Genomic DNA, 14591 nt, shown 5'->3' on the forward strand with positions numbered 1-14591 from the left:
GGTGCTAAAGTGAAACAGTGGGAGTTCATTTAAACAAAAAAGCCAGTTTTTTTACAGAGCGAGGTATTACCAATGTAGGTTAAATGGAAAAGATTATAATTTACAGTGGAACATTTATGAGAAAAACCAAACAAAAAAGTGAACAATCCTATGGTTGGACAGCATCTTAGGTGGAACTTTAAATCTGAGTTTCAGGTTGTGTTGGGGCCGGTTTATTGTATGAACAGGAGTATCTAGGAACAACATGGGGTGTGTGACTGCTGGGAAATGTTTCAGGACAATGCAACACTTTGCAAGACCCACAGTTCAGCTTTTGCAGCAACGACACACAGTAAAAAACACACCTCTTGCTTATGCCCAAGCTCATTTTGCCAGTGAAGCCACTCAGGCTACATGTGATAAACTGACTGTCAGAACACAGCAGGATGGGATCAGGTCAGTATTGGCCCAGACTGGCTCATCCAGCAGCTTCAGCTGTTTAATTTACCGCAAACTGTAAACTGCAGAGAATGAGCCTGTCCCCAGGTTCAGTTAGTTGCACTTTTTAAGGTGAATTTGGATCAAGGAGGCAGGGATTGCAGCTTGTCCTTTTATTGTGCATTCCACAGAATGTGGTGGGGGGGAATGAACAGAGGTTGAGGGACTGGAGCGGGAATCGAGAAGGAATTTGGGAAGGTGACTGAAAGCAGAGTCTAAGAAATAGCTTTTGTAAATGGGCAAGGTGTTAGCAAGGGAGAGCGTTTGAGATTCAGAGCTTTAATTGAAGGCCAGAACAATCGGGTTGGGAAAGACTGCATATGGAAGGAGCAGAGAGGCTGCGGAGAGATTTTATTTCGACAAACGATTTCAAAGCCATTGTGCTGTGATTCAGGGAGCTTCACAGTATTTATACTAACAAAAATTATACTTTTATGATTTTTGTATAAATGAATACAGGTCCATAGGTTACTGAAAGTGGCAACGCAGGTGGATAAGGTAGTCAAGAAGGCATATGGCATGCTTGCCTTCATCGGTCGGGGCATAGAGTATAAAAATTGGCAAGTCATGTTGCAGCTGTACAGAACTTCAGTTAGGCCACACTTAGAATATTGCGTGCAATTCTGGTCGCCACACTACCATAGGACGTGGAGGCTTTGGAGAGGGTACAGAAGAGGTTTACCAGGATGTTGCCTGGTCTGGAGGGCATTAGCTATGAGGAGAGGTTGGATAAACTCGGATTGTTTTCACTGGAACGACGGAGGTGGAGGGGCGACATGATAGAGGTTTACAAAGTTATGAGCGGCATGGACAGAGTGGATAGTCAGAAGCTTTTTCCCAGGGTGGAAGAGTCAGTTACTAGGGGACATAGGTTTAAGGTGCGAGGGGCAAAGTTTAGAGGGGATGTGCGAGGCAAGTTTTTTACACAGAGGGTGGTGAGTGTCTGGAACTTGCTGCCGGGGTAGGTGGTGGAAGCAGGTACGATAGAGACGTTTAAGAGGCATCTTGACAAATACATGAATAGGAAGGGAATAGAGGGATACGGTCCCCGGAAGTGCAGAAGGTTTTAGTTTAGGCAGGCATCAAGATCGGCGCAGGCTTGGAGGGTCGAATGGCCTGTTCCTGTGCTGTACTGTTCTTTGTTTTTTGAATCTGTTGGAGTACTAGATTTTAACCTGCAACAGTGACCAGTGTGATGTCTCTTCCACTCTCTGTGCACTAGAGACCCTGGTTACAATATGTCAGTACATTGGATGATTTCATTCCAGAGCCATTTTCCGAACATAACACCAACATCTACACCCCGTCCCATCCCCCACTCTAAGCTAACGTAGAAGCTGCAACCTTCAGATAATGGTACTGCTCTTAAAACAATTTGTTCAATCAAATAGGAACAATGGAATACCAGTGACAGTTAACAAGAACATGATGGCAGCTTCCACTTTTCCCACTACACTAGGTATCGCCACCCATTTTATTCATTCGTGGAATGTGGGCATCACTGGCAAGGCCAGCATTTGTTGCCTAACCCTAATTGCCCTTGAGAAGGAGGTGGTGAGCTTCTTGAACCGCTGCAGTCCATGTAGTTGAGGTACTCCGACAGTGCTGTTAGGGAGGCAGTTCCAGGATCTTGTCCCAGCTTGACGAGTCTGTGGGGCAGCTGTTCCAATTTTGGCACAAATCCCCAGATGGAGGTGCCTTTGCCATGGCAGGTTTCCTTCGTAAAGCACATTAGTGAACCAGTCAGGTTTTTAGAACAATGCGATAGTTTTATTAGCTTTTTATTCCCAATCTATTTAATTAACTGAATTCTATTTGAACCCTGCAGACCTTCTTTCCTTGGTGCGTTCCCCTTTAAAAGTCTCCTTCAAACCAATCTTTTCACCTATATTTTCATAGCGCCACAGGAAGCTCAGGGCTGGAAAAGACCACAGGTGCCTCTAGTCTGTCTTCCTACTGTCCTAACACTTGTATCCTTGGGATCGATGTAGAACACTAAGAAGCAAATCCAGTTGTCACTGGCATATGTGTGGGAAATGATCCTGTGTTCCTAGGTGATATATGGATGATAAAGGATGAAGAGATGGGACCAAGGTTGGAGTTCAAGGTAACACTGGAGACGACTTTGAGCATGAGAAGAAAAACAGATGAAGGGAAAGTTTCCCGTTCCAAAAAATTGACTTCTCCTCCCCGACGTATGCTGGACTAGGATTCGAAGAGTGCCAGCTGTCGTCTTTATTCCTCATCCAAGGGGCCATTTTTCTTGTGTGAGCCTAGCTAGAAACTGCCAGCAGCTGATTCAACTGTGAAGGGCCTCACCTAACCCTGTTCTTACCTGATGCCCACATTCCCACAAGGTGAACCAGAAGTGGGAAGGCGATTAGAGTAAGCAATTGTCACGTCAGGTGAGGTCAGCTAAACTCAGCACTGACAAGGGCTTGAACCTGGGATCTTCCTGACTGGACAGCCCAGCAAATAGTAGAAACTGCTCAACTAGTGGAACTCAGTTTGCCCTCCCCTAATTTCTTAACCTCTCACACCTCTGTCACCTCCTGCACCATTCACACAATAGTTCCTGTGTGAAGGTCCTCTGTTCACTAACTTAACCAAACTGTTCATCCGTATGTTAAAACAGCATTCAAATTACATTTGTTAGTCATAAAGGACAGTGCAATTTCAGACCAGTTGCATTTGTTCAAGAATTAATAATTTGGAGTGTAATGTTAAACACATTGGGGTTCACTTTGAACTTCAGCACCTGGGCAACACCTTGCAGAGCCAATCGCCTGCTGTCGAACCTACCTGATTTTTATTTTAATTGAAAGCAATAAAATGAAAATTGTCAGGTGATATAACAAGCGGCAACACCACCTGGTGGTGAGGGTGAAAATTACTCCCATAAACTCCAAACACTTTGGTAAGTTAAATTAATCAAGCTCCTCTCAGTGAACCATTGGGAGAGCTAAGAATATCATTATAAATGCTGTACGTGAAGTCATCCAAAACTCTGCTGCCCATGTCTTAACTCGCACCAAGTCCCATTCATCTATCGCCCCTATGCTCGCTGACCTACACTGGCTCCTGGTCAAACAACATCCTGATTTTAAAATTCTCATCCTTGTTTCCAAATCTCTCCATGGCCTCTCCCCTCCCTATCTCTGTAATCTCCTTCAGTCCCACAACCCTCTGAGATATCTGCACTCATCTAATTCTGATCTCTTGAGCATCCCCGATTTTAATCGCTCCACCATTAGTGGCCGTGCCTTTAGTTACCGAGGCCCAGAGCTCTGGAATTCCCCCCCCCCTACAATCTCCGTCTCTCCTTCCTCCTTTGAGACACTCCTTAAAACCTACCTCTTCGATCGTGCTTTTGGTCATCTGACCTAGTATCTCCTTTTGTGGCTCGGTGCCATACTTTGTTTTATAACACTCCTGTAAAGTGCCTTGGTATGCTTTATTAAAGGTGCCTTTATAATAAAATATAAATATAAGTTATTGATGTACAGAAACTGTAAGGTCACTTTTTCTGCTTTAAAAATGTTGTCTGCTGTTTAGGACTATCGTGCTGAATAACCCAAAGAAGCGGAATGCTCTATCGCTGAGCATGTTAGAATCTCTGCGCACTGATCTCCTCCATGAAGCAGAAAGCAACGACCTCCGAGTTATTGTGATTTCAGGTAAATCCAGGCTTGGTTTTAACATTTAATAAAGTCCAATGGATCTAAGTAGATCACAGTCAGGCTCATGTGGTAACGTGCGAAACGTGGCCAAAGAAACCAGAAGGGACCCAGATTCAGTCCCTGATTTGTGCTGAGTTAGATGATTCTATCTGGAGCACCAACTGAGAAGATGTGAGTGGCCCCTGGTCATGCTGTGGAACATGAGCGACTGCTCCTACTCCCTGGCTGCTATCCTGCTCAACTGTGTGGATTTGGAGAGATCAGGTGAGGTCACGATCAGGCTGGGCTAGAACTTGTGAACACTGACTGTCAAACCTCAGGCATGAAAAATGGGGCAACTCCCAAAAGGTGGATGATGCTGAAGGAACTGTATCCCAGGAAGGAGTCAGCTCCTCTGGAAAGGGGAGGTGGAGAAGAGGAAGGAGAATATAGTTATGAGGAAAAGTTAGTCTTGAAAGGAGGCGAAAGAGGATGGCACTTAAATAGAGGTGTACAAGAAGCAAAGTGGAACAGAACTGGTTAATCCTGAGTGATGCTTCATGTTAAACCACGTCTAGAGAACAAGGGGATGGATGTAGATACAAATTGGTAAAAGGCAGCATTTCTTTCCACAGAGAATGAATAATTGGAAGGGACTTCCAGATTGGGTAGTGAAAGCAAAAAACCTCTGGCCTTACTCATGAGGGAGTCACATGCTGTGGTGGGGGGGAATTCATTCTTGGAATGTGGGCATCACTGGCAAGGCCAGCATTTATTGCCCATCCCTAAATGCCCTTGAGAAGGGGGTGGTGAACTGCCTTCTTGAATACAACTGAGCGCTTTGTTAGGCCATTTCAGAGGGCAGTTAAGAGTCAACCACATTGCTGTAGGTCTGGAGTCACATGTAGGCCAGACCAGGTAAGGATGGAAGATTCCCTTCCCTAAAGGACATTAGTCAACCAGTTGGGTTTTTAACAACAATCCAGTAGTTTCATAGTCGCTATTACTGATACTAGCTTTTTAATTCCAGATTTATTTAATTAACTGAATTTAAATTCCCCCGTTGTCATGGTGGGATTTGATTTTATGTCACTGGATCATTAGTCTAGGCCTCTGGATTACACGGCCAGTAACATAATCGCTATGCTACCATGCATGAAGGCCTCCCTCATCTGTATGTATCCATGGGAGGTCTGGGAATCGGCTCTCTCTCTCCACACAGCTCAGATTAGAAACAAAAGAGTACAGAAGGGAAGAAAATAATAAATCCCTGCTTATCAAAAGAATGTGTTAACATAAGCCATCAATGGAAGTGTTTTTATTTATTCTAAATGCAATATTGGTATCATATTTCCATTTGAGGCTTATACTGTGATCCATGTGTGCAGCTGAGGGACCCGTATTTTCATCCGGCCACGATCTCAAGGAACTAAGCTCTGTTAAAGGATGGGATCACCATGCCAAGGTGTTTGCAGTCTGCACTGAAGTAAGCTGATCAATTTATATTTAATGTATTGAATAACAACAACAGCTTGCATTTCTACAGTGCCATTAACGTAATAAAACGTCCCAAAGGTGCTACAGAGGTGCGATTATCAAATAAATATAACACCAAGCCACAAAAGGAGACATTGAGGTAGGTTGAAGGAGGAGACAGTGGTCGAGAGGTGTAGGGAGGTAATTTGGAGTTTAGCGCCTCGGCAATTGAAGGCACAGCCACCAGTGATGAAGTGATTAAAATCGGGAATCGCAAAGAACAGGGCCTGAAAATACAGTAATATTCTGGAATGTTTGACACAATGACGAGAACCATGAGAGTGAAGATTTTAGTGGTTTATTGATGAGATCTCAATTTGTTGTGTACCTGTCCTGCAATAAACATCATACAACATGTGCTCAACCTTTCATTGCCTTAATGAACTAACAATTGGCTTATTGGTGTAAGGCAGTGAGCAGTTGACCCCTACAGACCCCCGCAAGTGGAAGAGTAGAGTAGACAGGGTCAGGCCTAACTGTGACGCCCTCATAGTCAAATTGCCTGCTGGCATTCACTGTCTAGACGCATAATTTCTTTTATTCATTCTTGGGATGTGAGCATCACCGACTAGGCCAGCATTTGTTGCCCATCCCTAAATGCCCTTGAGAAAGTGGCGATGAGCCATCTTCTTAAACTACTGCAGTCCATTTGGGGTAGGTACACCCACAGTGCTGTTAGGAAGGGAGTTCCAGGATTCTGACTCAGCGACAGTGAAGGAACGGCGATATAGTTCCAAGTCAGAATGGTGTGAGGCTTGGAGGGGAACTTGCAGGTGGTGGTGTTCCCATGTGCCTGCTGCCCTTGTCCTAGGTCTTAGAGGTCGCGGGTTTGGCAGGTGCTGTCAAAGGAGCCTTGTTGCATTGCTGCAGTGCATCTTGAGGATCTTTTGCATCTGTGTGCCAGTGGTGGAGGGAGTGAATGTTTTAGGTGGTGAATGGGGTGCAAATCAAGCAGGCTGCTTTATCTTGGATGGTGTTGAGCTTCTTGAGTGTGGTTGGAACTGCACTTATCCAGGCGAGTGGAGAATATTCCATCACATTCCTGACTTGTGCTTTGTAGATGGTGGACAGGCTTTGGGGAATCAGGTGATGAGTTCTTTGCCACTGAATTCCAAGACTCTGACCTGCTCTTGTAGCCACAGTTCAATTTCTGGTCAATGGTAACTTCCAGAATGTTCATGGTGGGAGACTCAGTGATGGTAATACCGTTGAATGTCCTGGGGAGATGGTTAGATTCTTGTTGGAGATGGTCATTGCCTGGGCAATTGTGTGGCACAAATGTCACTCAGTACTTAACAGCCCAAGTCTGAATGTTGTCCAGGTCTTGCTGCATATGGACACGAACTGCTTCATTATCTGAGGAGTTGCGAATGGTGCTGAACTTTGTGCGATCATCAGTGAGCATCCCCACTTCTGACTTCATGTTGGAGGGAAGGTCATTGATGAAGCAGCTGAAGATGGTTGGGCCTAGGACACTACCCGGAGGAACTCCTGCAGCAAATGAAGAATGGTCACGTTGGAGAGATACTAGAGGGCACCCGGTGCCTGTGGAAGTTCCCCAGGAGGAGGCAGGACATTGAGGATGGGTGAAAGCAGCTGGAAGGGGGGGCAGAAATGACATTGAATATGGAAATATTCCGGGGTTCCGAAGAAGGGTCACTGACCCGAAACGTTAACTCTGCTTCTCTTTCCACAGATGCTGCCAGATCTGCTGAGTGATTCCAGCATTTCTTGTTTTTATTTCAGATTTCCAGCATCCGCAGTATTTTGCTTTTATTATTATGGAAATTTCAGTAGTGGGACTGCAGTAATACTAAAAATCACCAGTTATCTTTGCTCATCATACTTTTTACAACTTGTAGGTTATGACCCTCCTTCAGGATATCTCAGTTCCAGTTATTGCGAAGGTCAATGGTTTGGCCACAGCTGCTGGCTGCCAGCTTGTGGCCAGTTGCGATATTGCTGTGGTGTCAGACAAGTCAAAATTTGCCACTCCAGGAGTCAACATTGGGCTCTTCTGTTCCACACCAGCCGTTGCAGTGGGACGATCTCTTCCTCGAAAGGTACGTCACTACAGCATTTGACCTGGTTTAAAGTTGACTGGAACTTGTTTGCACTGCAGTCGGTATATACCACAAGCTAGAATAGTGCTTTATGAGGCCCTCTCAGCATTTTTAATCACAAATTATATATAACTCTGTACAATCCCACAAACACTGCAAATCTCTTTTATACAAATTCTTCAAAGCTTATTACCAAGACCACTAGTTTAAGGTTTTCAGAGAATAAATGGATGGAATCACAGAATGTGATCCCCATTTCTAACAGTTTAGGAATCTTATGTAATAAAAATGTAACTGACTTCTGCAAATAACCATAAACCATTAATTATTGAATGTCTGATACTCTGCTGAGCTATTAAAAGATAAGGAAACAACTTACCTCAGAAAAATCCCACGGCGCTTTAAACCTATTTTTGAAGTGTAGTCACTGTTGTAATGCAGGAAATGTGGCAGCCAATTTGTACACAGCAAGCTCCCACAAACAGCAATGTGATAATGACCAGATAATCTGTTTTCTTTTCGTGATGTTGATTGAGGGATAAATATTGACCAGGACACCAGGGCTAACTCCCCTGCTCTTCTTTGAAATAATGCCATAAGATCTTTTATGTCCATCTCAGAGGGCACACAGGGCCTCGGTTTAACGTCTCATCCAAAAGACGGCACCTCCGACAGTGCAGCACTCTGTCGGTACTGCAATGGAGTATCAGCCTTGATTTTTGTTCTCAAGTCTCTGGAGTGGAACTTGAACCCACTCTTTCCTTTCAGGCTCCTCCTTTTCCTATAAAATAACTTTCCCTGTTGTAGTCTCCATGTGCTCTGATCCTTCCCAACCCAGGTGTGCGGGTTTGGAGAAGTTACAACCAAGCGTCCACTTCTGCTGTTCTGTATTTGTTCACAAAGAGACTCTCAAGCTGCTGGGATGACGCATCCTCCTTCTTTACTGGTGATCATTCAGGTTTTACTCAAAGTTTCCCTATACTGTGATCAGTGACCCACAAGATGGGGAAGCGAGAGCACAGATCAGTGGCTTACCACTCTACAGAGTGGACTTGGCACTCTGATCTGTTGGCCCACTCCCTTATTCAATTTCCCACTTGTGTAGCTGCTTCTTGTGACTGTATGTAAACCTGCTGCTCTCTGTGGTAGCTTCACTCTGTTATAAGGTTGACTGCATGGTTTCAGAGCTGAAAATTCTTGTTCACAGGGAGGTCCCATGTTTAATCCCTAGTTTGTGCCGTGTTGAGCTGATCTCAGTTGAAGTGATCCCTCAATGCCTCAGTGATCCTGGACCAGGGAACGGTGGGGGAAAAGAAAATTCACCCTGGATTTACACATCCCAATTGTGAATCATTGATGGAAAGTGATGTACATGTCGACATCACGGGGTAGAGTTTCCATGGAGGTTCTCCAATCTCCCAACCCACCTTCAGCAGAATTTACAGCACAGGCATAGACTCAATGGGCCAAATGGCCTCCTGTGCTGTAATGAGAAAGAGCCCATTTGCCCCAGCTGGTCTGTGCCATTGTTTACTATCCACACGCACCACCTTCAGCCTGATCTCATCTGACTGCATCTGCAAAACCCGCTTTTCCTTTCTCCCTCAAGTACTAATATAGCGTCCCCTGAACAGCATCTATGGTATTCGCCTCAGCTACTCCATGTGGCAGCGAGTTCCACATTCAGTGTCAGTTTGACCCAGAGATAAGGCAGGAGATTGGGAAATCCCCCTGTGGAAATTCTAACCCCCAGGTGAATGCAGGTTCAGGTTTGGCTGTGATGCCCTCCTGTTTACACTCACTGTCCAGACTTTATAGCTGAAGAGTGGTCATTGTTATGTAAGGTATTCGAGGGTGACCAGGACTGCAGAAACTCACTAAGATACCTTCCAAAACCACGAGCTCTACCACCTAGAAGGACAGGGGCAGCAGATGCATGGGAACACCATCACATTGCAAGTTCCCCTCCAAATCACGCACCATCCTGACTGAGAATTATATCGCCATTCCTTCACTGTCGCTGGGTCAAAATCCTGGAACTCCCTCCCTAACAGTACTGTTGGTGTACCTACACCACAAGGATTGCAGCAGTTCAAGAAGGTGGCTCACCACCACCTTCTCAGGGCAATTAGCGATGGGCAATAAATGCTGGCATAGCCAGTAACATTCACATCCCAGGAGAGAAAAAAATAAAATTATCCAGCCTGTGTGAATACTTATCAGGACAGGAGGGAAGAAAAGCACAGAAATTCAGGGAAGAAAAGTATCAGTTTGCTCAGACTTTTTATGCAAATACAGAAGATTTGAATAAATTCTATTTTTAACAGGTTACTTTAGAAATGCTGTTTACTGGAGAACCTATTTCTGCCCATGTTGCGCTGTTGCATGGGCTAGTTAGCAGAGTGGTGCCTGAGGACAAGTTGGATGAAGTGACGATGAAAATTGCGAGCAAAATCTGTGAAACGAGCAGATCTGTTGTTGCGCTGGGAAAAGCCACATTTTACAAGCAAATGGCCCAGAACCGAAACGAGGCATATCAAATCGCTACACAGGTGATGGTGGACAACTTGGCGTTGAAGGATGGTCAGGAAGGAATCCAGTCCTTTATACAGAAGAGAAAACCTGTCTGGACACATTCCACAGAGAAGGTGTACGAATAACAATGTTTGTTGTTTAGGTGTGTGCAGTGATTTGGTACGTGCTTCCACAGAGTTCAACCATGAAATCTAATTAGAGATCTCTGTAAATTTCCCAATGTGAGATTGGATTCACTTCAGGGAACATAATTTGTACCAGTATGGAATGAATTGTAAATAGAAAATGGACATCATTAGAAATAAAGGAAAAATATAATTTGCTGTAGAATTAATGAAAATACAAAGAAATTTTATGATGAAACACAACTCGGGACTATAGAAGCATACATGAGGCCATTTGGCCCATCGTGTCTGTACCAGCTCTTTGAAAAAGCTATCCAATTAGTCCCACTCCCTGCTCTTTCCTACGTAGCCCTGCAATTATTTCCTTTGCAAGTATTTATCCAATTCCCTTTTGAAAGTTATTATTGAATCCGTTTCCATCACCCTTTCAGGCAGTGCATTCCAGTTCACATCAATTCACTGTTAAAAAAGAAATTCTTCTCTTGCCTCTGGTTCTTTCTGCAGTTACCATAAATCTCTGTGCTCTGGTTCCGGAACCACCTACCAGTGTCAACTATTGGGTTATTAATTATTATTCTGCTCAGAATCAAAGGTGATGCTGAGTTCCCTGATAACTGAGTGAGTTTAACCAGTGTGTATAGTAGCTCACCTGTACGGATGAGGAAGTACCAGGTTTATTTCTCACCGTGTGCTGAATTAATTAATCTTAGCTGGTGGCAGTACCATAACAGGCCTCAGCATTCACTGGTTACAGAAGAGAAATCAGCTGGAGTCTCTACCACTGATTGCTCACCCAGTAACACTCTGCGAGCATATCTGTGTGAGGATATGATCAGATTCAACGTGACCCTCCTCTTCACGGTCAAAACAGTCAGCCAACACCCACACTGACTCTGTCAAAGTTCCCAAATGAATAATGGTCACTTGGGGTGGGGTTTGGGACCAGTGTCCTTTGAAGCATATACCAGCAAGGAGTCAAGACTTTCAGACAAGATCGGGGAAAATTGTCAACAAACGACTTCAGAGAAGGTACACTAGGTTGATTGCTGGGATGGGGTTGTCTTATTGGCATGTTCTGCCTGTACTCATTGGAGTTTAGAAGAACGATGGGTGATCTCATTGAAACATATAAGATTCTGAGGGGGCTTGACGGAGTGGATACAGAAAGGATGTTTCCCCTCGTGGGGTAATCTAGAACTAGGGAGCACAGTTTCAAAATAAGGGGTCTCCCATTTAAGATGGAAATGAGGAGGAATTTCTTCTCTTAGGGGGTTGTGAATCTTTGGAATTCTGTTCCTCAGAGAGCTGTGGAGGCTGAGTCATAGAATGTACTCAAGGTTGAGATAAGCAGGTTCTTGAATGATAAGGGATTCAAGGGTTGTGGGGATCAGGCAGGGAAGTGAAGTTGAGGCTAAGATCTTATAGAATGGCAGAGCAGGCTCGAGGGGCTGAATGGCCTACTCCTGCTCATATTTCTTATGTTCTTCTGATGACAAGGAAGCTTCAATCTCCATCTCCTGATCTCAGGGGAGCTTTACATCTCAATTCAACCCGAAGATGGCAGTAGGCTTCAAACTTATCCACTGAACTAAAGTAGCCCGCAAGGATTAGAGCTATAAGTTATCAAAATTACAGAAAAAAGTATTTTCAAGGGGTTGTGTGTAGTTTTAGATGGAGTTCTGCAAAGGTGTGAAATCCATTTTTCCCAGTGTTCTTTCAAAAACTAGTTGTTACAATTTGGGGTTTTATTGCACTGTTTACTCTCTCAAAGGTTTCACTGAGGTTTCTGTAAACAAACATTCATTTAAGATAATGTGCTCCTTGCAGAGTTGCATAAGCCAAGGATTAGTAATTATTCTACTTGTAATAATCTTTGTTAAACATAGTTTTGCATCAGACTACAATATACATTTTCGAATAGCAGATAAACTTAGATTGGGTTTTAACATTTACACAGAGAAATCAAATACAAAACTTTGATTAATACTACAAGATATAAAACATAAATAGAATGAAGAACCTCTATTAGTGTAGTTTTAAATATGTAAATATATTCATAGGAAAAGTTTGGTTTTAAATAGCAAATTAAATCTTGTTTTGCCTCTCGTACCCCTTTTTCTGTTAGTGTCTCTTATCAAAAGAAAGGCTTGCAAATGTTGTATCTCATGGAATCATGGAATAGTTACAGCACAGAAGGAGACCATTCAGCCCATCTAGTCATTGCCAGCTCACTGCAAAAGCATTCCAGCTAGTCCCACTCCCCCTCCCTTTCCCCTGCACATTTTTTACACTTCAAGTGCTTGTCTAATTCCCTTTTGAAAGTCACAATTGTCCCTCACGTACTGAATCCAGAGTGATTTTTTTTATTCTGTCATGGGATGCGGGCCTCACTGGCAAGGCCAGCATTTATTGCCCATCCCTAATTGCTGTAGAGAAGGTGCTGGTGAGCTACTCACTTGACAACTGAGTGGCTTGCTAGGCCATTACAGAGGGCAGTTAAGACACAACCACATTGCTGTGGGTCTGGAGTCACATGTAGGCCAGACCAGGTAAAGATGGCAGATTCCCTTCTCTAATGGACATAAATGAACCAGATGGCTTTTTACAACAATCAAGTAGTTATATTACCACCATGTGTTCTGATGAAGGGTCACAGATCTGAAGCGTTAACTCTGTTTCTCTCTACACAGATGTTGCCAGACCTGCTGAGTATTTCCGGCACGTTCTGTTCTCATTTCAGAGTTCCAGCATCTGCAGTCATTTACTCTTATATTATCATCATTACTGATACTAGTTTTTTAAAATATAAATGACCAGCCACCACGGTGGGATTTAAATTCGCGCCACCAGATCATTAATCGCAGTCTCTGCATTGCCAGTCCTATAACATAACCACTATGCTACTGTTGGCATCTAAAACACTAAACAGAATTTTGGAGGAAGGCAGACGCACTTCAGCTGCAGCCGAGTGTGCAGGATGGAAAGCTGCTCCCAGGCCACTGGCAATCCCAGGAGATGTGCGACAGTGGCTTGAGTTTTCCCCCTTCTTCCTCTGTTGGGGAAGGACTTGAGCTGCGTTTACAGCACTCAAGCAGAGATTGGAAAATCGGTACAGTAAGGGAGATCAAATCAATGCATCACCTTTACTCTGGTACCATCCTTTACAATGATGGGAGATGGTGGTAGAGTGGTAATGTCACTGGACTAGTAATCTAGAGACCCAGGCTAATACTCTGGGGACATGGGTTCAAATCCTACCATGGCAGCTGGTGGAACTTTAATTATCTGAATATGAACTGGGATAGTAGTAGTGAAAAGGGCAGAGAGGGCAAGAGTTCCTACAGTGTGTTCAGGAAAATTTTCTACAGCTGTATGTTTCCAGTCCAATGAGAGGGAAGGCACTGCTGGACCTGGTTCTTGGGATCAAATATCAGTAGGAGAGCACTGAGGGGACCGTGATCATTGTATCATAATGTTTAGGTTGGCTATGGAAAAGGACAAAGAACAATCTAGAGTAAGAATAATTAACTGGGGTAAAGCCAATGTCAATGGAGTAAGAACGTATCTGGGCCAAATAAATTGGAATCAAAAGCTGGCAGGAAAAACGGAGCTGAACAATGGGCTACCCTCAAAGAAGAGATAGTTTGGGCACAGACAAGGCATGTTCCCTCGAAGGGGAAAGGTAGGGTAAACAAATCCAGAGCTCCCTGGATAACAAAAGAGATAGAGATGAAGATGAAAATGTATGCTTAGGACAGATGACCAGTATATAATACAATGGAGACCCAGGCTGAATATAAAAGGTTCAGAGGGGAAATGAAAAACCAAATAAGAGAAGAGGGAGTATAAAAAGAGACTGGCAACCAACATAAAAGGGAATCCCAAAGTCTTTTATAGGCATATAAACAGTAAAAATGTTGCAAAAGGAGGAGTGGGGCTGATAGGGACCAGAAACAGGATATACACATGGAGGCGGGGCAATAGCTGAGGTGCTAGATGAATACTTTGCATCTGTCTTTACCAAGGAAGATGATGCAACTGAGGTCACTGTGAAAGAGGAGGCAATTAATACACTAGAAGGATTTAAAATTGATAAGAAGGAGGTGTTAGATAGGCTGTCTATATTTAAAGTTGATAAAACACCAGGACCGGATGAGATGCATCCAAGGATACTGAGAGAAGTGAGCGTGGAAGTT

At 43.9% G+C, this 14591-nt stretch overlaps 1 protein-coding gene across 1 annotated transcript; it reads left to right on the plus strand.

The window, feature by feature from the left end:
• Positions 1-230: 230 nt before the first annotated feature.
• On the plus strand, positions 231-10588 carry echdc3 (enoyl CoA hydratase domain containing 3). Its single transcript, XM_068059793.1, has 5 exons — positions 231-435; positions 4033-4154; positions 5525-5622; positions 7535-7735; positions 10063-10588. The coding sequence occupies exons 1-5, from the start codon at positions 245-247 to the stop codon at positions 10393-10395; spliced, it is 945 nt and encodes a 314-aa protein (XP_067915894.1). The 5' UTR covers positions 231-244; the 3' UTR covers positions 10396-10588.
• The last annotated feature ends 4003 nt before the right edge of the window (positions 10589-14591 follow it).

The sequence above is a fragment of the Heterodontus francisci genome, chromosome 27, assembly GCF_036365525.1.
Source record: "Heterodontus francisci isolate sHetFra1 chromosome 27, sHetFra1.hap1, whole genome shotgun sequence".
In the NCBI taxonomy this organism is placed as follows: domain Eukaryota; kingdom Metazoa; phylum Chordata; class Chondrichthyes; order Heterodontiformes; family Heterodontidae; genus Heterodontus; species Heterodontus francisci.

What these genes read in the sequence shown, in the direction of transcription:
- echdc3 (XM_068059793.1), top strand. Translation starts at nt 245, where the DNA reads ATGGGGTGTGTGACTGCTGGGAAATGTTTCAGGACAATGCAACACTTT. An exon ending in ACACAGCAGGATGGGATCAG is followed by an intron (nt 436 to 4,032) that starts GTCAGTATTGGC and finishes TCTGCTGTTTAG; the next exon opens with GACTATCGTGCTGAATAACC. An exon ending in GACGATCTCTTCCTCGAAAG is followed by an intron (nt 7,736 to 10,062) that starts GTACGTCACTAC and finishes TATTTTTAACAG; the next exon opens with GTTACTTTAGAAATGCTGTT.